Source organism: Sycon ciliatum, chromosome 11, assembly GCF_964019385.1.
Source record: "Sycon ciliatum chromosome 11, ocSycCili1.1, whole genome shotgun sequence".
Lineage (NCBI taxonomy): Eukaryota > Metazoa > Porifera > Calcarea > Leucosolenida > Sycettidae > Sycon > Sycon ciliatum.
In genome coordinates, this window is record NC_088653.1 from 1,884,196 (window position 1) to 1,910,698 (window position 26,503).

Here is a 26,503-nt window from a genome sequence, read left to right on the forward strand (position 1 = left end):
TTACGCCACTTCTCTCAGTATGACGTTTGTGATATCCCCGCCCACAGACTTGTGCTCGGGCAGAGTGCGCAATTTGCGGAATACGTCGTGCTGGGTTATGTTTTGCAATTGAAACTGGAGATCTGGTGTAAATTGTGCTGGCGGTAGGGTGGTAGCACACGGGTCAAAAGACGGATTTGGGGAGAACTGGCTTTTGAAACAACGGGCCAGTGCTTCTGCTTTAGAAGAATCACAAGCCGCATCTCTACAATCATCAACCAGGGTCGGGATGGTCGCTCGCTTCTTGCTGATCTGGACAATTTTCTTGGCCTCGGCGCACCATTTGTAACAGTTTTTGTCCCTGAATATGCGAGCAAAGCTCTTTGAAATAGAGGGACTTGCTGCATTCAAGACTGTTTGTAAGACCATCTTGTATGCTATCCAGTCTTCCAGCGCTTTCGTTCTCTGGGCTAATTTGAAAATACGGTTCTTGTTCCGGTGCATTCGCTTTTGCTGGGCAGTGAACCAAGGCGTCGTGGTCTGCTTTCTTCTCGGCTTCAATGTTCGCATGGCCAAGTGGCGCTGGATACTCTCATTGGCATAGGAGTGCCAAGAGTGCCAGGCGCTTTCCATACAACTGGCGCCATCTATACAATCTCGGAGAGGCTGCAACCAGAGGTCCGCTCGCATAGCCTCAAAGTCGGTGCGTGCGTAATCCGGTACCACTATCTGCTCACGAGTTTGGTGTCGTAGTTGCCTCAGTTGAATGTTGCAGAGTACTGGACAGTGGTCGGAGAGCGGAGGCAGCACTTCGGGAGTGGTGACTAGATGGGGAGTATTGGTGATGACAAGGTCAAGCAGAGACGGAGGCGATCGACCTGTTGGTGTGTAACGAGTGGGTGTGTGGGTGATGAGTTGGAGAAGACCCAGGTCATCCAGCGTGGCGATCAGTTTCCGGCATTCTGAAGTATCTGGGTCGGACTAGAGCGAACAGGACATTCTGCAATTCAAGTCGCCGATCAGAATGGGGGTTGTCAAGGTGTCATGTGACAGTGGCATGGAAAGCATGGAAAAATGTTTCGCGTTGGGCCACTATGGAATGCGGGGGTCTGTAAAAAAGGTGAAAGGAACAGAGGGGACTAGCAGGGCTATTAAATTAATGGTAAAGCAAACAGATATCTTCTAGGCATGGACATTCAATGTGGGAGAAGCGAGAGAAGTATGGAGCAAGGGAAGAGCGTAGATAGACTGCTACTCCTCCCCCCCCCCCCCATTGAGGAATATACTGCATTATGCCTATCTCGTTTAAAGAGGGTGTAGCCATCTAGCATCAGGGCGGCATCTAGCAATGAATGATGGAACCAAGTTTCACTGAGAAATAGTATGTCTAAGTTGTGATCCACCAAAAGTTGCTTAATCACTGGCAGCTTGCTCACAGCGCTTTGGCAGTTAAGTTGGCCGACTCGAAGACCAACTTCTGAGGATGTAGTGAAGGAAAGTGGCGTAGGGGGGGATGTTATATAGATGTGGGTGGGTAGGCTTGGCTGTTAACAGATCTGGCATAGTGTGTCCCCTAGGTGTGCCTGCGTTGGAAGGTGTGAATACAGCGGCCAATGGGTTGAGCAAGTTCTTGGTAGGAAGTGGGGTAAGCTGAATGTTGGTGTTGGGGTGATCAGAGCAGAGGACTAAATGAACATACGTCTAAGTTGAACTGTGACTAAGACTCACAAGTACATGCTGGTCTTGCGGTCTAGCGATCTACTGCGTGCCGCAATCCTTGCGGCTAGTTGGCGCTGCTCAAGCGCTGCAGCCTCATTGGCCCACTGGCCCTGTAGGTCGGGCTCCTTGGGCATTGCAAGTGTTGTGCGAAATGAATGTTTGCCAACTGCCAGAACAAACTCACCGGGTGGTTTGTCAGGAGACTGGTGACTGGTCTTTCCACGAACTGGTGGGTGCTGGGGAGCTGTGGGTGTAGCACTTGGTGCAGGTACCTCCATGAGGACTTCGGATACCCCAGGATAGGGCTAGATCACCGCACCCATCTGCTGGTGCTGGTGCCACCACCTGCGTGTTCACCGCTGAGGTTTCGACTGTTACGTCTGCTGCTACGTCTACTGCTACGGCTGGTTGGTTGTTGTTGCCGTGGTTCTCCACCTCGAGTTTGTTTTGTGGCGAGCTTCGGAGCCGTATATGGTATCAGAGTACGAGCGTACAGCCGGCTGTTGCACACTTGCTTGCTCATTATATGGTGGAGATTTTTCGTTCTTCCGTACTGAACGCTTTCTCTTTGGGCAGTGAGTAGCCATGTGATCTGGTGAATCACACAGTCTACACGTCTTTGGCTGGTCAGTGTACTGTACAGAGAACACATGACCACCAGCTGTCCTGACGTACGACGGAATAGACAATGCATGGCGAGCAAGGTGGAAGCTTACATAGCGTACACCAGACGCCACCTTCAAACCTCGGCGGGGCGTTACGTGCCCATGACGTACCGTACTAGCGCCTTTCCCGTAGGGATCCAAGGCTTTCAAAAGTGCCTCGTCTGATATCCACACTGGGAGGTCTGTGACATGTAATTGCAGTGTAGGCTGTAAAAAATGCGTCACGTTTACAAGTTCACCATGAACCATCATTCCCTCACTAAAGAGTTTCTCTATAGTCAAAAAGGTCACGATACATGAAGGGTTCTTACTTAGCTGCACAGCTCGAAGGTCAGCATAGCCGAGATCCTCCAGGGTGTGCGGAATATTGACGGTTTGGGCGCCAGGCGGGCAATGGATTTTGGCAGATGTCTCCCGCAACTGCTGTGAGGAGAGACTCCTCCACGCCGGCACGGAACCCCCAGCACCATCCATGTCCTCGGTGCGAAATGATACAAGGTAACAATCTACTACTAGACACACTATGAACTACAGGCACACAGAAGAGTTGCTCCGAGCTCCAAAATGTGCATCCACACTCAAGAGTACCATATTTGATAAAATATTTAGGAATGGATATATCCTAAAGGGTCTATGTTGAAAATTTGAGGTGGTTCGTGAGATATAGACTTTCAAAGTTGCCCATTCCAAGATATTTCCTTGCTCTTGTTGGTCTCGTCATGGCCGACTGCCTTCGCTGCCACCTTTGAATGCGTTGTTGATCCAGATTTATTAACGATTTCCGTCAGGGAGGAAACTGAACGGGCGAGGTCGTCAATTTTACTATTAATTTTAGTCTTTTCTTTGATCGGCGGAAAGACTACGCTCCCTTTCCATTTCTTCGAGGATTTTGAAAAAATGACTTGCACATGCTGAGCAACACTGACGGAAAGAATCTCTGCGCACAGGGTCTGGACCACCAAACTGAGCATCTACTGTGATATCACCACATACATTTGTGCCCATCATGCTAAGCTAGCACCTGAGGGGCAAAACTGCAAGATTCATTGCATACAAGCGGAGCCCAAAAATGGCAAGCGCCCCCTGCAGCAAAACCTTTTTGAGTAAGGGTACGAAGTGCAAGTCTCCTTATAGATCCTTTTCTCTTCACAGTATTACTATTGTGAAGAAGAGGTTGGTGTGACTTCGGCCACTGAAACGACTTCGGCGACTGAAGCTCAACTGATGGGGAGTGAATTCCCCGAAACACTGTGTATTGAGCAGGGAGTGGTGCTTTCTTGCAGGTTTGCCGAGTGGACGGTTCGATGGACTTCTCATGTGCTCTGGATGGCAGTCGTGAGTGAATCAAGTGAGAATCCAAGTCGGCAGGGAACCGCGAGCTCCCATGTAGGGAGCAACACACTCTTGCTATTATTACTATTGGTTCAATTATTATTTGTCACGGCTCATTTGAAGCAAGTTTAAGTTGGACTTACGTATTTCGCAAACAACGTATAGAAGCGTGAGTCTATTGATGCCTCCAAGTGTATTGAACATAGACATACTCCCATCTTGTGCTCTTCTCCATGCGATGATATCTGTGGTGGTCAAACCGACCGAGCAATTGTCGTTATATGAGGCATCTGAGAGGATTGTTCCATTGTAAAAGCTACAGATTGCTTGTGCTGTAGTGTAGCTCGTTATGAGGCCGACAAGGCTGACTCTCACTATGCTCTTTGATAGTTGGCATGTATTGTGGTCCATGATCAGTTCTGTCGTCATGAACAACAACAAAAACCGAGCAACAAACAGACAACGTCAATACAACCAATTGAACCTTGTTGGGCATATCAGCGTAGTTGGTGCAATTTTACATTGTCATTACAATTTCCTTGAGAGCTACAGTGGCTTAACTTTTTCCATTTTTTTCTTCTGAAAGAGACATTAAAGCTCCCTGGCTTACCGCCTGTGGAAGCAGAAAAAGAATATATTCGCACTTGGCCATTCACACGACGTTCAAAAACATTCACACCTTTGACCAAGATATCACTTGCAAACAGTGATCCAGTTCACACGGTGCTGGATAAACGTTGAACACGTCAAAGTACTAGTATGCATTGTGATCTCTTGAAAATGCCGGGAATTTTTAATTTGTTCCCCTTTTGAATTTTTTCCCCTTTCAACAACTGACCCTTTTGCTCTCGTGAACTCCTGAAGAGAAGAATCGTTAGCACAAGGGCATTGCTGTCGTCTTCTTCCTCGAAGGATGATCAATGTAGTCATTTCAACGTGGTACCGTAAACTCTGGCCAGAGCTTCCCAGTCATTCCCATGCGCCCCTCCCTGACTTCAGGGAAGTGATTGATTGTATCCTCGTATGACTCTGTGATGTCGTACTGTACTGCAGTCGAGTGCTGGACCCGATTGGAATGTATGCAACAATGCCCACCTTCTTCACCAGGGATCGCAGAAACCCAGAGTTTTGGTGGATCTGTATGACCCCTGGCTCTTGACCTTTGGTTGGTGTACGAGATGCACGAACAGTTTTCATATGGCGAGTACTTTTTCATGTAGTACTGAATGAGGTAAATAGGACTCGCCCGTCCGCCCCTCCACCCCCCCCCCCCCCGGACCTACTCGAAGGGTGGCGGAAAGAGTACATACATCAGAGTGTGCAACTCGGGATGGATCCTGTGGGAGCGTAATTCGTGCACTACGTCGTTTCTGACAGCATGGTAAGCCACAGGTATGGTGAAAAGTTGCGTAACCAGTCGCGGTGGTGTAGGTCACTGAGTTTGTCCTGATTTCGGTTTTTTGATACGGATAGCCTGGTGACTTTACTTGTCGGTGGTTGTATGCAGCGTACAGTCACACAAAACACCGAAATACTGAAACTGGACGTCTAAAATCAAGCAAACTTGGCTGATTTCCTGGCTATGAAACATGAAAATTTGAGCTGTACGCAAGTGGCGGCTTGGCTGACCTCATCAGGGTGACGTAGTGCACGAACTGCGCTATTTCAGATCTGATATGCAAAGTTGCACGCTCTGGTTTATGTACTCTTGGTGGCGGAGGTAGGGGCACTTTGACGGGATTTTACGTTACGGACCATAAGTGAATCTTTCTGATGTGATTGGCCTCAAAAAGTTTTAACGCTTTAAAAAGACAAATGAGTCATGATCTCCGTAAATGGACCTTAGGGGAAAATTTTTGAAATTCACTTTTGATTTGGAAAATATAACTAGTACGTAGAATTCGACTTGACAAAGTTTAACATTAATATTAGCCTTACAAGTCGCTTGAATTCTCCATATTGTAGAATGCACTGTAATTGTCAAATTCGGTAATGTACTTCTGCCATTTAATGTTAGTCTTGTACTGTTCTTGACCTTTATTACAAGAATCTTCTTTTCTTTTTCATTTCGTTTTCCTACTCTCACACACACATGCTCACAGTCAATTCTGCCGTTGTGATCCCAATTCGGGACGGATACGAGAATAATGATTATCATAATAATAATTTTTACAAGAGGTCAGAGGCGAATAATACTTTTATAACGAAGGTTCGTTATGGGTCGTAAGTATCCACGCAAACACACATCCAATCAAAATAAGGCACTTGTCAAAGTATCCGAACGTTTTCGGTCCCTTCTCATCAAGGATTATACAGGGAATTGCTCAAGTTGGAAAGACTAAAACTTATATAGTGTAAAGATAATGAGATAACAACACTCGTGACAAGGTGGAAAATTATCAAGTTCAGCACTTCACAAAACTCGAAGGAAAATAATAATAGTGACAACAACAGTCGTAGCGTCGATCCACAGCGAACAGCGCCAGTCATAAGGCACAGTCCGTGACAGGGTGACTTTTGGACCCAATTTCTTGTTTTTCAGGACTTCTTTTCAACTATTTCTCCTTGAATGAAAGCGGAGTCAAGTTCACAATACCAGTTTTTCATGAACACCAAAACAGTAGCTTCGAAAGGTGTGCCATTCAAATAATAGCTCCAGGAAATGATAAAATAGTTCGTCGGCTACGCTCCTGAACTATCCCTAAATACCATACGTGACATCAGACCTTATCTTGCTAAAATTCAACTCAAGTCGTGTGACGGCGCGTTTGGTTGGTAAGAACTAGAACAGGATTGACCAGAACAGCGCGTTGGGTTCGGACTGCACCTGTTTTGGGTCGGCCAGAACATGTTCTGCTTGCTCCGGTGTCGAGGCCGGAGACGCTTTTGGGTTGGACTCGTCGTACCGTACACAGTGGTCACGGTGACCCATACAAACTTTGAAGAATGCACCAAGTTTGGCATATTTTTCACCAAAATTTGCTTTGTTTTTGGAGTACCGTTTGGTTGGCATGAGGCTGCTCCATGTGCACCAGCTGTGCGATCCTGTTCTAGATCGTACCAACCAAACGCACCCTTAGCCATTCTGCAATTTATCATTGAAAGCGCAGTGTTTGAAATGCTAGACATTTCCAAGTACGAATCTGGAGTAGTTGGCGCACGACGCCGTCTTCTGTTCACACTCAAAATGCGGCTGTTTTGTACGCTTGCGTCCCCGCATACGCATGTCTACGGAATGAAAAGTTGAATCAAACCAACTCTTGCCATCGCTTCCCAATCCATACTGCAGTACAGTTGCATTCCCGTTCCTGGTGTTCACATTGAACGCCGTCAGACTGTCCGGTCGATAAATGTTTTCAAACGTTACGTTTTATGTCTCTTCTAATATTTCAAAATGTGAGTAGTTTACGAAATAGTGGTTGCGACTTCGGCGATGATATTTTTAGGAATGGGTGAAACACTGTTTATAGAGGAGAGAGTTTTGCTTTCTTGCAGGTTTGCCCAGTCGAAGGTTGGATGTACTTCTCGTGTTCTCTGGATGGCAGTGGTGAGTCATCCAAGTGTCAAGTCAAGTCGGCGGAATAGCGCGAGCTCCATAGTGTAATAGTAGTATAATACTGAATGTCCTTGAATGTCCTAGAAGACACATTTCAACAGGTCCAGCATTTCGGCACTCACCGTCGTATCGGCACGTGATATCGCTATGCATTGTTTGAGGTTTTGTCTGGTCATATCGTCGGGGAAGACAACCTTGAAAATAGGAAGAAAAGAAGGCGACATGAAATAAGTGTGAATAAAACGATTTTTTGGTGAAAGACATAACGTGAAAAGGGATTCAATACATGGGCCCCAACCAGCGAAAAAAGCCCTTGGGTCAAAATGTTCAAAATTCTTTTTGGTTAGAAATTTGTTGAAACACATCTACTGAAGGATCTCAGCCAAGAAAAACTTCAATATTCCGACTCTAAACGCGTGTTCACACCAATATACAAGATGTACTCCAAATTCGTGCAATGTATGTGATTGATGTACAGTGTACGTCTTAAATGAATATTCAGCATTCGAAGGTGGGTGCACGGTGGGCAGCTTGAATATTTTTGAAATAGTGCAGTAACGAGCTATAATGATAAAGAATAGCTGATGAGTACGGAGAAATGATCGACCTATTCGCAGCTGCATCCTGCGTGGAGTCGTTCCGCAATCTCGTCTTCCATTTCTTCCTCCGCAGCTGCTTTGGAGACACATGGGCTGCATGTGCCCACCGCATGCACCACTCATGTTCACCTCAGTGAATGCGGACACAGTTATGAACATACTGACCAATCTCAACTCCTACAAGTCTGCAGATTCGGATGGCATTCTTCTGTGCATGTTAAGGTCGTGTCAGGTGTGTATTGCAGCACCGCTAACCTCAATCATCAACTAATCGCTTCTCTCTTGTGCTTTTCCCACAACACACAAGAACACACACACACATGTGCCCTTTATTCAAATCCGGAGACAAACCACCAGGTACAAACTACTGTCCAATATATCTTTTGCCACTTGCCTTCAAGGTATTGGAGAAGATCGTAAACGCGTCTCCGACTACCTTAATGTCACTTTAAGTCATGGCAAGTTTGATACAGATTTAAACGTACACACAGTTTTCAAAGGGATTGCTCTTATTGATGATCTTTGCCGGCAAATTACAACTTACGTATTTCACATATAGCGTATTGATTTTGATCTATGGGCTGCGGGTCGTCGAATCCTGCCATTGTTAGATGTGCATATCCCGACAATGTTGCCACTCCCCTCCACGCAATAATGTCTTTGGTTGCAACGCGATGCGAACATCCATCAAAGAATGACTGATCTGAGATAATTGTTCCATTGTACACCTTACAGAGTTGCTGTGCAGACTTGTAATTTATTTCGGTGCTGGATCTAACAATTACTGAACTGGATGGATCACAATAACGGAGTGGCGATGGTGTAGTAACTGTAGTCAAGCATTAAAACCAAACAGCAAAAGTGAGAATAAACATCATAGTTTATAAACAGAAGAAATAACATGAAAACGAGTTACGAAGCAACTACCCACGGCTCCCTGCTCAATACACAGTGTTTCTGGGAATTCAACCCTCACCAGTTGAGCTTGAGTAGGCCGAAGTCACACCAACCTCTTATCCACGACTGTGACAAGATAACAAGCAGTCAGAAAGTGCGAGAACAGGCCACTACACTGACATGGCGCTGAGAGATTCAACGGCCTGAGACCTAGCTCTCACACACTTTCAGTGCGCCAACCAACAGCCTTCCAGCTGAGTTTAACATCCGGGTTAAAAATCGAGGTGCTAGATTTTTCTTATTGCCAGACGAAAACAGTCAACGCTTGCAGACACCAGCACAAACACCGCAGCAGTTACACTCCACAACAGCTGGAGGTTGCTACTGACAACCCTTGTTTCGGTCCATTATGATGTTGGAAACTCATCAGAGAAGAGAGGTAGATGTTGACTGAAATGGGTTGAACTAACACCATATCTCCATTTACCACTCTTCCATTCCTATATTCTATAGGTACATCACACACTGTTTTTTTCTTTTCCTTTGGGTTCCATTTGTCCTTTTCTGGGTTTTTTGGGGTTGCATTAAATTTGCATTAAATTTGCATTGCATTTTCATCCACTGTGTTTCTTTTGCCAGTAAAAGAGGCTTCATCTACTCTTGTATATCGCCCTGCACTAATTCTTGTGATCCTTGACTGGTCCTAAAACAAGCCATGCTCAATCGTGCAGACTAATTGAGATTTACACTGATTTTCACTGATTTTACACTGATTTTTGCGCATTCTTGGGCCCAAATATGTGTCTCTATAGAGGAATCAGTAGATATATTCCTGCTGTGTGGAATTCCGCTTGGTATGCAATTCTTACATTTCCTTTTGCTTTTCACGCATGCACAATCCTGGCAAGTTCCGACAGCACATCACGTGCAACATGTAGGCTTTGTGCCCCGGCAAACGAAAGCTAGAGATGTATGTGAGGCTGGTGATAATGCGAAGATAGACGATTCAGCAAAAAACAACCACTCAGTGCCAACAGCACCCAATAACCAGCAGGAGGTTAACAGAATATAGAACAACGCAAGGACTGCTGCACATCGTGTCGTACGAATCATACGTATCTAATATTGACTGAGTACGAGGTCAATATAGGAAATAAAAGCCGAGTAAAAGACCGAGGCGAAGCCGAGGTCTTTTACGAGGTTTTTATTTCCTATACTGACCAAGTACGAAGTCAATATTACCGTAGATTTATCTCGACAAACAGTCCGTATTTCAAATTTCAGAACGATAACCTCATGAATCCCGGTTTTATGATTGCACAACCGTTGCACCACCGCCTACTCATGCAGTGACAATGCTGCGCTAGGCACCGTTCAACTGCGCAACCCCTAAGCAGTCAAATATCAGCAGTCAATCTAGCCCTAAGGAGTGAAATATGCAGGGATATTTGACTGCTTAGGTATAGCAAAAATCTAAGGGAGTGAATACTAAGGGAGTTATAAACGATTTTACAGCTCACCCAGGCGCCCCGACAGGCTCTTACATCCCGTACCATCAGCGTTGCGTCGGATGTGAACTAGGATTTAGTAGCAGAAGTAGAGTCACAGAAAGGTGTGAACATTTCTCTTTGCATTCCTCAACCAGTGCATATTTAATTCCCGTAGCTATACAGAATGAGATAGTTACGCACCTCTAGCTCCTTGGAGTTCATGTCTTCCTCGACGCGACAATGGTCTAAACTAACTGTCAGTACCTTCAACGTTCGCGGCCTATCATCAGGCATAAAGAAGCAACAGCTGGCTTCCGATTTCCAGCGATACGACGTTCAAATTTGTAGCTTGCAAGAGACGAAAATTCAAAATGGATTTGACGATGTTATTGGCGACTACCGAATATTCCGCCTCCCTTCAGACTCCCGACATTATGGCCTGGGATTCTGCATTCATCGCTCGCTCTGGGAGCGGGTGCATCGCGTTTGGAGCGAGTCGGACCGTGTTGCGGTTCTGCAGATTCGCTCGTCGGAAAACTGCTTTATTTCCATCGTCAACACTTAGGCTCCGACCTCAGCGAAAGTCGCACAAGACCAGGGCTGTTGGAGAACTTCTACTCATCGCTTGGCACGGCTCTCAGTAAGGTACATTCCTCCTCAGTTATTCCAATTTCGGGAGACTTCAATGCCAAACTTGGTGGAATGAGTTCTCAGTATCGGTGCGTAGGACACTACTAGTTCAACGTAACTTCGTCAAGCACCTTTCTCGTACCTCACACCGCTCCTTTCTAAACTCTCTTTCTGCAACACTCTCCTCCCCCGATCGCCCATCACTCCACCAATTCATTCGCAACCAGTGCCGCGGGACCTCCCGCGCGCCAATCCAGTACCTGACGGACTCCCATGGCAACCGCCAGCACGATGTGAAGGCGATTGCAGACACACTGAACAAGCAGTTTGTTTCATCCGGCATTCCGGAAGATCCGAATTGGGTCATTCCATCGCTGTCCCCAGCCCCTGAACTTAGCGCACCACTCACACGCGTCGTTACCACGACTGCTACCGTCTGTAAGCACCTCAAACTCCTGAAGAATTGTAAGTCCCCTGGCGAAGATGGCATACCCAATGAGGTTCTCAAATGGCTTACGCCATCTCTGTCCTATCCCTTGTGCCTGCTCTTTAACATGTCATATCGTACAGGAGTATTTCCGTCCGTCTGGAAATCTGCTGTTATCGTCCCGATCTATAAGAAAGGCCAACGCTCTCAGGCTGGCAAATACAGACCAATCTCTCTCCTTCCCGCTGTGTCCAAGGTCTGTGAACGTATTTTCTTTGAGTCTCTGTACTGCCACGTCACCCCAGCGCTTTCACCATCTCAATCCGGTTTCTGCCGTGGAGACTCCACAACTTTCCAACTAACACGTCTAGTACAAGACATCTACACCCAGCGGAACCTCAGGCGGCATGTTGGCATCGTGTTCTTTGACCTAGCGAAAGCTTTCGACACCGTCTGGCATCGTGGTCTGCTTGCAAAGCTAGAGTCCGTCTTCTTGGTACACGGTCCAGCCCTGCAATGGCTCTCATCCTATCTTTCCTGCCGCCACCAGACTGTCAGAGTATCTACCTCCCTATCAGACCCATTACTAGTCGTGTCTGGGGTACCCCAGGGGTCCATACTTGGGCCGCTCCTATTTCTACTGTACGTTAATGACTTGCCAGCCCTTGTACCAAATGTAAGTCTTTTTGCTGACGACACTGCTCTGATGTGCTCCGACAGCTCGGCAGACAACCTCACGGCCTCCATGCAGTCCGGGGTCAACGCTACAGTAACATGGATGGAAACCTGGAAACTGAAGCCTAACCTCGCCAAAACCGAGGCCATGTTCTTCTCTCCCTCGCCCCCCACTCAACTTCTGTATTTTCCTGGTCTAAATAGTACACCTATTAAAGTTGTTAACGAGCACAAGCACCTGGGCGTTATTCTCGACCGCCAACTCTCCTGGTCTCCACAAGTCCAGTCTGTGTGCAAGCGTGCGAGTGCGTCCTTAGGTATGCTACAACCCCACTGCCAACACTTGAATGATAACTGCAGAAAATTGTTCTTTAAGTCGTACATTTTGCCTATATTTGACTATTGCGATATAGCTTGGTGCGGGTTGTCTCAGACTTTACTCCACAGACTGGAGGTACATCAACGCTTGCTTCTGAAAATTCTGTTTCGAAAAGACCAAACATTTGCCTCCCTTTGTCTTTATAAACTTGCTTCCACGCACCCTCTTCTTGCCCGACATCAGCAGCATCTTTGTATCCTTGTGCAAAAAATCTTCCTAGCCCAAGTCCCGAAACATATTGCCAAGTACAACTGGTTTGTTACCACTAGACCAACACGCAATGCCTTATCACTGCCCCGAGCTAGTTCCTCTCTGTTTTTGAAATCCCCTTTCTTCTCAGCATACTCCCTTTGGTCCAACCTGCCTACTAGCATTAAGACATGCCAGGATATCAGGAAATTCACAGTCCAGCTTTCCACACTGTCTCATCCGAAGTGATCCCATGTATTATTAATGTGCCTCCCTTTCTTTTTCTCTCCCTATCTCCTTTCCCTCTCTGACAGCATCTCTCTTCTTTTTTTTTCTTTTTTTTCCCTTTTAGCTTGCCGTGGTTGGCTATCACCTGACCTCTCATGTTTATTGGCAGTCTTCGGACGGGCCAGGAGATGTTGAATAAATAAATGAATAAATAAATAAACTACGGACGCGGGCGACGGAATTTTAGCGGAGCTGTCCTGGCCGACTTCTGCGACGCACATCATCTCTGCGCTTGCAACACTGCGTTTCAGCATCCAGCGCGGCACCAAACAACATGGACTGGCTGGAGAAAAGGACCTCAAGATGGTGTGTCTATCCCTATATACAATCAAATAGATTATATATTCTGTCTTCATCGACAACGACAGCTACTTGTAGACAGCCGGTCATATTCTGGTACGCTGGTGGAGTCTGACAACCGACTAGTGGTTGCAAGACTCGATCTCTCTCGCCTACGCCATGTGTGGAGCTATGTTGAGCACGGTAAGAAACAGGGTGCCAGCCAAAGAATACTGGTTGGTTGCGTCTCGGACCCAACCATGCGAAGGAGGTATTGTGATGAGCTGGAATCCTCTCTCACCGGCAACCGGCTCGACAACACTAATTGCCCATCAACTACCTGGAATGGTATTCGTCAAACGGTGATTAAAGCAGCGCGGAACACTTTGGGCGTTGCTGCACCCAGGAAGAGAGGTGGAAAGTGGATCATGGACGCCGACACGCTAAAAATGTCCTGTGAGAAGCGTCGACTGAGACACCGGATCCGTGATGAAAAGAATGCCGATGAAGTTAGCATCCTAAAGCAACAGCGCAACAAACTCTCCCACATGATCCGACAACACGCCTGTGCAAATGCAGCCAGCCATCTAGATGAAAAAGCTCGTGAAATTGAAAATCAAAAAGACGGAGCCCAGATGTTCCGTGCTGTGCATCTACTGCACCGCAAAGAAGTCGACGAAAGTGGTGAATGACGCCAGCGGGAAACTGGTCCTTCGCCCGATGGAGTCAGCTTCAATAATCAGAAATTACTTCTCAGCAGCCTTCGCTGATTCCACCTGCGCACCTCTACACCAAGAGAAGAAACCTCTTGGGATATCGATAAGCGTGGTAAAAGTCAATTCAGCAGCACGACGCCTAAATTACGGCAGAGCGATTGGACCCGACGACCTACCTGCTGAGCTTATAAAATACGGCCCAGCACCGCTTCACCGTCACCTTGCCGATCTATACACACGTGCCATCAACTGTGATGATCCGCTGTCAGTTGGCCATTGAACTCTCGTCCCACTTCAGAAGCCTGGAAAGCCTGAAGGTCCACCCTCCTAACCTGAGGCCCATTGTGCTTCTCACTGCACTTCGGAAAGTGCTGTCCATCATTGCCCTAAATCGCATCAGGCATGCAGTCAACACGTTCCTGTCTCCGAACCAGAGTGGCTTCCGCAGTGGTAGGAGTACGGCTGATATTGTTTGGTCCTACAGATGGATCGCGGCACGGTGCCAGCGAGTGAAGGAATCATTTGGCGTGCTCGGCATAGACATGTCGAAAGCTTTCGACACAATATCCAGGCACAGTTTGCTCACTATATTAGCTAGCTTCATTGAGAATGATGAGGTCATCATTATCTCGTACCTACTCAGGAACACGTCCCTTGAGGTCCGGTCACCTGGAGGGAAGAGCGAGCAGTTCCAGACCACCTGAGGCACACCACAGGGTGACTCACTATCACCTGTCCTATTCGTTATCTACCTGGAGGAAGCGCTTGGGGAGGTGAGACAGATTATCTGCGCAAGACCCGACCTAGATATCATGCTCGGCCTGCCAACTGATACAGAGTACATCGACGATGTCGACTTCCTATCGTCTGACTGCAAACGTATTCAAGAGCTCCTGCCCGACATTCCAAAGTGCCTCAAAGCCTGGGACCTCAATATCAATGAATCTAAAACAGAATTCACAAACATCACACCGCTGAACGACAGAGTGTGCGAGGAATGGCGCCTCACTAGGAAGCTGGGCTCCCTCATTGGTGACCACGAGGATGCTGCGCAGAGAATGCAACTCGCCACAGCTGCCCTGCACCGGGTCTGGGCATTATGGATACGTGGTTCCATTGTACACGAATCGCTGAGAGTACGGCTATACAAGACATTCGTCTTGCCGGTCCTGTGCTACAACAACGGGACTTGGTGCCTCACTGGCACCGCTATGCATAGGGTTGATGCGTTCCACAGACAACAACTGCGGAAAGTTATTGGCATACGGTACCCAGCTAAGATCAAGAATAACACTCTGTACAAGAGGACAAACTCAACACCACTTGGTATCTCGATCCTGGGAGCCCGCGGGCGTCTGTTTGGGCACGTGCTGCGGCTGGACCAGAGTGCACCGGCGAACCTGTCAATGTGCTCCTACTTCAAGCCATCCACTGAGCCTACCTGGAGGGGCAGGCTGCGCACAACTCTGCCGGTCGTGCTCAGACACGATCTCGAGCTGGTTGGGAGGACCCTCAAGACCTCGGCAGATCTTGACGAGCTGAGGAGCATCGCCCAGAATCGCGGGGCGTGGACCTACCTTAGCGGCCGTATCCTGGAGAGATATGTTGCTGCTCACAGATGAACCCTGATAATGATCAGCAAATTCAAATTCAACTCGGTTGAGCTGCTCGTTTGCTTGTTTTAATTGTACTCTATTTTCGTCACGCGCTTTATATCGCATATGTTTTTAGATCGCCATCAACATCCTGTTTGGCTGTTGTCGCTTCGGCTTATGTGAAAGCTATACATGCTGTGTATATCTACATTGCCTTGATGCCAACGCGGAGAAGCTTCTAATAATACAGAAGACGTTACTTCAGTAACGTCTGGCGCTAGCCAGGGTCCACACAGCTTTAATTTAGAATTGGTTTATTTGTTTTTTTTTTTGTGTGTCCTGCCTGGCGCTATCCCATATCTGTCCCGTACCGTACTGTACCATCGAACTAAGCTGGCCACAAACAGCTTGCCACAATATTTTCTGGCTCCCGTATCTGTCCTGTACCGTACCGTTCCATCAAACACAGCTGGCCACAAACAGCTGGCCACAATATTCGTCGTATTATGTATACGACTCCCTGATGTATAGGGAGTTTTTATGGAAAGAAATGGGAGAGGGGGCCACGAGGACATGCAATTAGAATGGATGTTAGTTGCCGAATAGCAGTTGAGCACTCTTGCGTGGGGTAGTGCCTTTGCTGATTGCGTTATGCAGAGCTAACTGACTTGTCAGTTTGAGCACTCTGGCAAGGTACGTTCGGGCCTGAATGGAAATTTTTATTTCCATTGCTTTCAGGTTCGGCCTCATTTTCTCTGTGCTGCGCTGATGAGTTCAAAAAGAACGAAACAGCATGCTGTCCGCCGATTGAGTAGGGTGATAGGATGCGTCAGCAAAAACATACTTTGAAAGAGAGATCCCGTCGACTCCAGAACGGCCACGAAAACTTATATGCATGCGAAGTGTATAGGGGGAATGCATGCAGGGCGTGCAGGGCAACGGTGCAGTAACGTCTGGTGCTAGCCAGGGTCCACAAGTACAGTGTATCAGTGAGAGTTGTTATATCGAGAGCAGACCACTGTACGACTAATGATTTACATACACAACCTCGGGGAGCAAAAGTCTCCATAAGCTGTCACATACCAACTACATGTAAATACAAAACCATGCACTTCGAACGAGCTGACTTGCACGCATGGCCCTTTTCATGAACCCAGACAAAAGTGTATCGGGGGAGCCAAAGCCGGGATCTCGGGTGCCTTGGGGCTAGCCCTTTCCCATAGATGCTCGCCCTTTTTTCGCCCTTTTTGGCCCTTTTTGGAAAAGCCCGTTTCTTTCGCCCTTTATTGCGATTTTGGTGAATATCACCTTTTTTCAGCTTTTTTAGCTGAAAAAGTGCTAAAATCTGTTTGCTCATGCATGCGGAACTTTACTTCCTGTTTTGCCTTTCGTCGACCCATAAATGGAGAGTGCGTATTTATTTCTCAAGTTGGGTTCATATCTGAAAATGTATCGTGGCTATCCTTCAATGAAAAAAGAGCACTTTTTGAGCATATTTTGAGGGACGCAAAAAGCACTAAGTGCGAATTAAAAAGAGCACCTTTGGGAAAGGACTACTTGGGGCGGGATCCTGCCCCTGGGCCAGCCCGCTTGACATGTTAACGCACAACAGGTTTTGTTTGGATTTGTGTGCAAGGCCGAGATCCCACTAGCAGGCTGGATGGCCCGCCTGTCGACCAGCCCGGGAAGCGCATGTAGGCCGATAGCATAATATAACAGACAGTTCATAGACCATGTTAAATGTCATGCCACGTCTGCTAGGTGGAGAATGCTTGGCCACATGCTTCGACTAGACACCTCATCAGAGGTCCAGCTGGCTATGTCAGCATATTTTCAGCCAGGAAGCTCAGGGTTCCGAGGCCGCCCGAGAACAACCCTTCCGCGATCCATCAACAATGACATGAAAAATTCCAGATCCACAAACTCCCTCACATCACACCAGGATCTAGTTGCACTGAGGCAGCTCGCCCAGGATCGTCGAAAGTGGAAGGAACCAATGTGTGCTGTGTGTAATGGCTGAAGTTATACAACTACACTAGATACCCTTAACAATAATAACGGATACAGTTACACTAGATACTCTAACATACTAGATACTCTAGATACTCTAGATACTCTAACAATTTTATCAACAATTATGATAATTACCACATCAAATGCTGCAGAGACCTATCAAGAATCGGCAATATGCTGCCCTGGCCTGGAGATCTGCAACTAAAATCAGCTTCTACTTTGCAACATTAACGGACTAGTCCCCTTTGTCGATTGATGGATCGATTGGTAGATTCGGCTTTCTTTTCTTTCTTTCTTGTTTTGAATTGTATGTTGAACTCATTGGATTTCTTTGTATTCTGTGTCTCGTTATCGTTATATTTCCCTCTAGCCCTCTCGCTTAAGAAGAGCTTTCTTTTTTTATGGCAGCTTAAGCGAAGGCTATATACCTGCTTTATGCAGTTTGATGCCAACGCGAATAAGCAAAATAATAAATAACGTTGTAGCCTCGCTAGCCTCTTTTGCTAGCTTATCTCGCCGTTCTCCACCATGGTCAACATAGTGATACATTTCACCCCGCTGATGCATTATTTTCTACCGATTATCATCTCCTTTCCTTCATTTTTTTCTTCTTTTGCCATGGCTGGCTAACGCCCCTCCTTTGCATTGACTTCGGCCATTGGACGGTGAAAATAATAATAATAATAATAATAATATGAACTGGTTTTGAGGGAAAGAGACAAACGGGAAAAGTCTGAAGAAAAAATTGACTGTCACCACCAGGACTGGAACCAGGGACCCTCGCTTGTAGCCAGCGATGCTCTAACCACTGAGCTATGGTGTAGTCGTCATTTAAGCAGAGACCGTTCAACGTTTTCTTCAGACTTCGTAACTCACACTTCCTGTGAATCCACACAGGCGGGTGGGACGCATCCCTCACTGTACCCACACACTTCACGTACAAACTAGCACGCCGGGAGCCCCAAGTCATAAAATATGAACTGGTTTTGAGGGAAAGAGACAAACGGGAAAAGTCTGAAGAAAAAATTGACTGTCACCACCAGGACTCGAACCAGGGACCCTCGCTTGTAGCCAGCGATGCTCTAACCACTGAGCTATGGTGTAGTCGTCATCCAAGCAGAGACCGTTCAACGTTTTCTTCAGACTTCGTAACTCACACTTCCTGTGAATCCACACAGGCGGGTGGGACGCAGCCCTCACTGTACCCACACACTTCACGTACAAACTAGCACGCGGGGAGCCCCAAGTCATAAAATATGAACTGGTTTTTAGGAAAAGAGACAAACGGGAAAAGTCTGAAGAAAAAATTGACTGTCACCACCAGGACTCGAACCAGGGACCCTCGCTTGTAGCCAGCGATGCTCTAACCACTGAGCTATGGTGTAGTCGTCATCCAAGCAGAGACCATTCAACGTTTTCTTCAGACTTCGTAACTCACACTTCCTGTGAATCCACAAAGGCGGGTGGGACGCAGCCCTCACTGTACCCACACACTTCACGTACAAACTAGCACGCGGGGAGCCCCAAGTCATAAAATATGAACTGGTTTTGAGGGAAAGAGACAAACGGGAAAAGTCTGAAGAAAAAATTGACTGTCACCACCAGGACTCGAACCAGGGACCCTCGCTTGTAGCCAGCGATGCTCTAACCACTGAGCTATGGTGTAGTTGTCATCCAAGGAGAGACTATTCAACGTTTTCTTCAGACTTCGTAACTCGCAGCTCCTGTGAATCCACACAGGCGGGTGGGACGCAGCCCTCACTGTACCCACACACTTCACGTACAAACTAGCACGCGGGGAGCCCCAAGTCATAAAATATGAACTGGTTTTGAGGGAAATAGACAAACGGGAAAAGTCTGAAGAAAAAATTGACTGTCATCACCAGGACTCGAACCAGGGACCCTCGCTTGTAGCCAGCGATGCTCTAACCACTGAGCTATGGTGTAGTCATCATCCAAGGAGAGACTATTCAACGTTTTCTTCAGTCTTCGTAACTCGCACTTCCTGTTAATCCACACAGGCGGGTGGGACGCAGCCCTCACTGTACCCACACACTTCACGTACAAACTAGCACGCGGGGAGCCCCAAGTCATAAAATATGAACTGGTTTTGAGGGAAAGAGACAAACGGGAAAAGTCTGAAGAAAAATTGACTGTCACCACCAGGACTCGAACCAGGGACCCTCGCTTGTAGCCAGCGATGCTCTAACCACTGAGCTATGGTGTAATCGTCATCCAAGCAGAGACCGTTCAACATTTTCTTCAGACTTCGTAACTCACACTTCCTGTGAATCCACACAGGCGGGTGGGACGCAGCCCTCACTGTACCCCACACACTTCACGTACAAACTAGCACGCGGGGAGCCCCAAGTCATAAAATATGAACCGGTTTTGAGGGAAAGAGACAAACGGGAAAAGTCTGAAGAAAAAATTGACTGTCACCACCAGGACTCGAACAAGGGACCCTCGCTTGTAGCCAGCGATGCTCTAACCACTGAGCTATGGTGTAGTCGTCATCCAAGCAGAGACCGTTCAACGTTTTCTTCAGAGAATAATAATAATAATAATAATAATAATAATAATAATAATGTGGAAGAGAAAAAAGACATATGGATACGAGTTAAGAGTAACTCTCCATCACTGTAACATGATACTATATACAGTCAGAAAGTGCAATAACTAGGCACAAAACTTTTTTTGTAGTCAACTAGTCCATCACAATGTCATGCATGAGGAGTACTGTAGGAGTTTGGCTTTCGGCTTGTACAATTCGTTCTCGCAAAGCTTCCCTTTCTTTACTTTTCTTTGATATTTATGACCCACCCAAGTTGGGTGGTGTGCTGCTTTGCTGCTTCGAATTGTAGTTAGACCGCTTTGTCAAATATCGTACTGGTCTCGTCATCGTCCAGTAACAATCGACATTCTTTGTTCCGTTGGGACTGTAGGTTTTGCTCGTTTTCGTTGCGCTTGCCTTCCCCTCTTTGGTCTTTCCATAACCTTGAACCTTCCAAGTTGGAAGGCTGTCGGTTAGCGCTACGGAGATGTGTCGAAGCTAGGTGTCAGGACGTCGAATGTTTCAGTACTCTGTCAGTTTTGTGCCTAGTTATTGCACTTTCTGACTGAGTATCATGTTACAGTGATGGAGAGTTACTCTTAACTCGTATCCATATGTCTTTTTTTCTCTTCCACATTTATTTATGGCTCAACATCCGAGTTTCAAATAATAATAATAATAATTCAAAGAATCAGTCAGGGAAGTGAACTGCCTGAAAAGAGAAAAAAAAAACGCCAGACCCACCAGGACTCGAACCTGGGACCCTGCTTGTCATGAGCAATGCTCTAACCACTGAGCTATGGGACCAGGCTGAACCTAGAAGGCGCTGACAAATTTTTCACTCCAAAGGCAGCTCACAACACGTGCCACACATACTGATGGCACTCGGGTCTTTTTCCCTCCCCCAGGGGACCAACCACGGTCAGTTTCTCGAAACTACCAGAGGTGAAAGAAAGTCACTTTCTTTCACCTCTGGTAGTTTCCAGAAACTGACCGTGGTTGGTCCCCTGGGGGAGGGAAAAAGACCCAAGTGCCATCAGTATGTGTGGCACGTATTGTGAGCTGCCTTTGGAGTGAAAAACTTGTCAGCGCCTTCTAGGTTCAGCCTGGTTCCATAGCTCAGTGGTTAGAGCATTCCTCCTGACAAGCAGGGTCCCCGGTTCCAGTCCTGGTGGGTCTGGCGTTTTTTTTCTCTTTTCAGGCAGTTCTCTTCCCTGACTGATCCTTTGAATTTGAAGTTCTCCCAAACGTTTCCAAATAATAATAATAATAATAATAATTTGAAACTCGGGTACTGAGCCAATAATAAAAGTAGAAAGGAAAAGGACATATGCAAACGAGTTAAGAGTAACTCTCCACCACTGTAACTAGATACTATATACAGTCAGAAAGTGCAACAACTAGGCACAAAACTGACAGAGTACTGAGACATTCGACGTCCTGACACCTAGCTTCAACACATCTCCGTAGCGCTAACCGACAGCCTTCCAACTTGGAAGGTTCAAGGTTATGGAAAGACCAAAGAGGTGAGATGTGTTGAAGCTAGGTGTCAGGATGTCGAATGTCTCAGTACTCTGTCAGTGTTGTGCCTAGTTGTTGCACTTTCTGACTGTATATAGTATCTAGATACAGTGGTGGAGAGTTAGTCTTGACTCGTTTCCATATGTCCTTTTCCTTTCTAATAATACTAATAATAACGTGGAGCACATTACATACCTTAACAGTCTCCTATCCTGTCCGACGGCATCAGCAATGGCTACTAATCTTCAGCAACTTGGAGCCTGTGATATGCATCCTGTCTATGCTTTTGTAATGCTGACATACTGCTCGAGATGGCACTGGCTACAGATCTTCAGAAACGTGGCCTGATTATCACTCACAATAAGACTGTTGTAATGCTGATCGTTCCCAAGCAGTCGCTCCTTCCTTCCACAATTTCATCGTATTGTTTGCTGCGCGATATCATTTTACCATACAACACCGTATACCGTATTATCTCTAAGCCCACTCTCTTGTAGAACCCAGTATTATAAGCGCACTCCAAGTGCATGTGGGCTTCAAAGATATACAAGCGCAGTCAACCCACACCCACCGCTCTACCAAGTCGACTGTTGAAAGGACGCATAGGCCTGTTCGTGTACATGCTTCAGTTCCGTTGTCCCGAGGTGGCCCACCTACCTACTGAGGGGTGCCATGCATTAGGCTGTCAGCAACAGTTAAGCACAAGCCCATTATCAAGGTAAGGACACTATTGTATTGTACAGTCATCTTCGCTTATAACCACACTCGGCGGCGGGGCATCAGAAAAGTGTCCTTATTCGCGAAGTGTCGTTATACCCGAAGTCTCATTACATGTATACAGGTAGTATGGACTTTGCTCTGGGCATGGAAATTCTGTCGTTATTCGCGAATTGTCGTTATATCCGCAGTCATTATAAGCGAAGTTGACTGTATCGTATTGTATGGAATATCATTTTATCTCATTGGCTCAACAAGTATTACTGTATTACTACAAAATGCCAGAAAACCCGATTATATGGAGATAAAAAGGAAAAGAAGGAGCAAACCAAAAGTGGATGAAGTGAGAAAAAATAACAATCCGCAATAAATTCTGCAAATACTTTTGCCTAACTCATATTCAAACTGATTGAAACGTTTTGGCAATACAATGATGTAGCCAATCGGAGGAAAAAAACATTTCCATCAGTTGAGTGAGCTAGGCAAAAAAGCATAACGTAGGGCCCTTAGCATCCAAGCTCTCTCGTACTTTGGGGCTCCTCATGTACTGTTTTGTGTGTGAAGTGTGTGGGTACAGTGAGGGCTGCGTGCGACCAGTCTGTGCGAAGTTGCAGGAAGTGTGAGTTTCGAAGTCTGAAGAGATTACTGAACGATGTCTGCTGAGATGATAGCTACATCATAGCTACATCATAGCTACATCATAGCTACATCATAGCTACATCATAGCTACATCATAGCTACATCATAGCTACATCATAGCTACATCATAGCTACATCATAGCTACCACATAGCTACCACATAGCTACATCATAGCTACATCATAGCTACATCATAGCTACATCATAGCTACATCATAGCTACATCATAGCTACATCATAGCTACATCATAGCTACATCATAGCTACATCATAGCTACATCATAGCTACATCATAGCTACATCATAGCTACATCATAGCTACATCATAGCTACATCATAGCTACATCATAGCTTCATCATAGCTACATCATAGCTACATCATAGCTACATCATAGCTACATCATAACTACATCATAGCTACATCATAGCTACATCATAGCTACATCATAGCTACATCATAGCTACATCATAGCTACATCATAGCTATATCATAGCTACATCATAGCTACATCATAGTTACATCATAGCTCATCGGGTCCTGCCGGTGACAGTAATTTTGTCTTCAGACTTTTCCCTATTCCATTCACTCAATCAGTGGATATTATTATTCTCAAACAGGTGAAGTTAGCATGCATCCTCGCATTTAACGTAACCAGTCCCGGAGACACTTTCGTTCCCCTCTATTCGGAATTATAATTGGACTACGGGCGCGTAATCACGCACTATAATCAGATAAATGCAGTGTCGGGTTGGGTAAACCCGTCCTCGAAAATTCAGTGTGCATTTTTGGGACGAGTTGTCTCCTCAAATTGTCCTCAAAGGTTACTTTTGGCTGTCAAGCGTTCTGCAGGATTCGAACCTGCACTTATGCACTTACTGTGACAGGAGGGTACTGAGCTCAAACTGCCATCACCATTGCACCTAACTGTAGAGTTGCCCAGCAGAATGTGTCCGTCGGTACATGCATACTGTGCCAGTTCACCATGTTGTATGAAGGAGGCATTACTCACGCCATCCCTGATAGTGGGAAGACTGCAATTGAACTCTGTAGAAAAGGTCAAGAGAAAGTAAGAAAGTTCTAGCAAAGATTACTGCACAATACACCTCATAAGACTGATTGAAAACGGCGGCCCTGCAACACAACAAAAGGACCTGATGCCATAAGCAAAGTGCATACTTGTGGCCGATGCAACTGTGGTTGACGGGGGTCTGAACTAGGGGTGAACGGTTACCCTTTAAGATTACAAACGGGTATCTGGCTTAACGGGCGGGTTATCGGGTACCCTTTATCCGCCATGCTTTTTTCAAAAAAGGTTGCATTTGCTTGGGATCGTAAGCGCAACATGTCTTTTGCAGGCATTCTGATAGGAGAGCAATTTTCGGGCAACGATTGCTACAGTAGCCTTCCGGATTTCAAGCCGGGAGGATATGCGAAGTCATACAAGTACACTACACCATGACAAGCACAGTGTGCACAATCACTGCGCTACATGCTAACAGTCAAAATTGTCGTAGCTACAATGGATACCGTGATAGGTAGCAGGATTGAACGAGGAAAAACACACTCAAAACTGTGCACTGAACTGTACAACTGTACAAGCAAGCTTCTAATACTGTACCCTACAATCCTACAAGACTATCGGGTACTCGTTTGCTAACGGATTAGCAGCTAAACAGACGGGTACCCGGGTTACCCGGATCACCCATTTCACCCCTAGTCTGAACATATGTGCCAATGGTTGTGGAACGTACCCCACGCCCCACACTGTTGGTGCATGCATCTTCGGATTCACCCTTACTAATATGGACTTTGTGCACGTTCTAGTGTCAAATTTCCCCTCACTCTCTGTCTTTAAGAGCAGCATCTGCGCCTTGATCCTTGAAGGGTGGTGGAGTTCCTACGGATGCGGAAAACTCGGCCTCTAGCCGAGTCTGACGTGAACCGTGAAATTTATTGTATTTTTCTCAGTTTTTCGTAAAAGAGGTACGCAGACACAATACGTGACAAGATTAGTTTGTTACAACTCTGAGTTGAATGCTGTGAAACCATCAATAGCAGTAATATCACGTACTGATGAAAATTTTCTGAAGGTACGCATGTTCAAATGCAGCCAATCTGTACTCGATTCTTGCAATCGAAAGTCGAAGAGAAACTCTCAGCTTTCGATTGCAACAATTGCCGAAGTGATAGGATAAAGGATCAATGAGCTTTGGCACTCGACGGCCACACAGCTTCACACGGCGAGAACAACTGCGTGTGCGCTCGGTTTTCATTTTTTATACATTTGTGCCATTTTGCGCCATGGTAACAGCAGTTGAAATTGAGCAGGGGACTTGCGGGAGTTTTCAAAAGAAAAAATTGAGCTTAATGCGAGCAAGGAGAGTGGAATGGCGGGTGAAAGCTCAGTTTCTTTGACTTGCATGACTTCGCAATAACTTTGGGACGGATTCAATTAGCTCTATAGCTGGCCTACGTCGTTGTGGAAACTGGTGCTGTACTTCTTTGTTTTTCTCGTCGCAGCAGCTTTCCAGGAAAGTTTGGATCTACTGGAGACTGGATGCGGAGTCACAACCTTTTTATGTGCTGTGTGTTTTCAGTAAAAAATGAACAATTTTCGCTGATCGTTAGTGGACGGGTGACTACAGACACTACCCTGCAGTGGTTAAAGTGTAAAAAAAGGAAACGCTCAATAAAACAGAACCACAGCTGGGGCGGTAGCATATTGGATGGTAGTGTACAAGTGATATTTTACTTTCAGAACGTACCTTCACAGTGAGGAACTGAAGTTAGATTGCCACCAGCAGTGCAACTTGGCATGGAATCGCCAACAATCCGAAAGTGTTGATTGCATGCATAGGTAATTATTCCTGGATACTCGCCTACTATCTTGTCAGCGGATCCATTAGCAATAGGCGGAACAGCGCACTTCACGGCTGCACAAATAACGAGGACAGGAATGCATTCACACTTAATAACAGGTGCACATCAGTACTTGCAATTTTATTTGATGGAATGTCAAGGGGGGGGGGGGGGGGGTCGGTGCCTCTTGGGGCCATTTTCTACCCATAAAATGTAGCATGCAGGATAATCATCTTGCTGTCCAACAAACTTGCATGCATCGCCAATGAGAAGACATCCAGGCATCTCATTTTCTTAGGGCAGCTCGATACCGACCTCTTGAATGATTATATTGAAGTAGAGTAACCCTCTTGCGCATGTTGTACGTAATGTGATGATTGATACGTACTTTCGATATTGATTTCGCTGGTGCACACGTTGGTGCAGTGCTTGTACACGCGCTGGTGCACGCGCTGATGCACGCACCGGTGCAGCCAGTTGTTTTCCGTTGTACGTGATGCAGCTTGTTGAGGAGAAGGGTTTTCAATATCTTGTGTTCAGTTCTTCTTGCTTCTGGCCTGGTCGAGGTCGTGCTTTTTTCTTCTGTAAACTTCTTGTGCATTTTGGAATTGAAATTAATAATTATAGTCCAACTTATATCCTTGCGCTGGTCTGGTGGTGGATAATTCCATAACAACGTGGTACCGAAACCCGATTTTGAGTGGACCGTTGGCGCTTTGTGGTTAGGTTCTCGGAGAGTATTAATTTTGTTATTTCACTGCCTGTTTCAGTAGTAATGGCGTCG

At 46.3% G+C, this 26,503-nt stretch overlaps 1 protein-coding gene across 1 annotated transcript; it reads right to left on the reverse strand.

The window, feature by feature from the left end:
- On the reverse strand, positions 1-25,779 carry LOC135827628 (uncharacterized). The gene is made up of 6 exons (XM_065340094.1): positions 25,626-25,779; positions 23,737-23,904; positions 8,395-8,679; positions 7,374-7,445; positions 3,839-4,114; positions 1-803 (listed from the first exon to the last, which is right to left on the reverse strand). Exons 1-6 carry the CDS (start codon positions 25,675-25,677, stop codon positions 1-3), a joined length of 1,656 nt encoding a protein of 551 aa, XP_065196166.1. The 5' UTR covers positions 25,678-25,779.
- Positions 25,780-26,503: the final 724 nt, after the last annotated feature.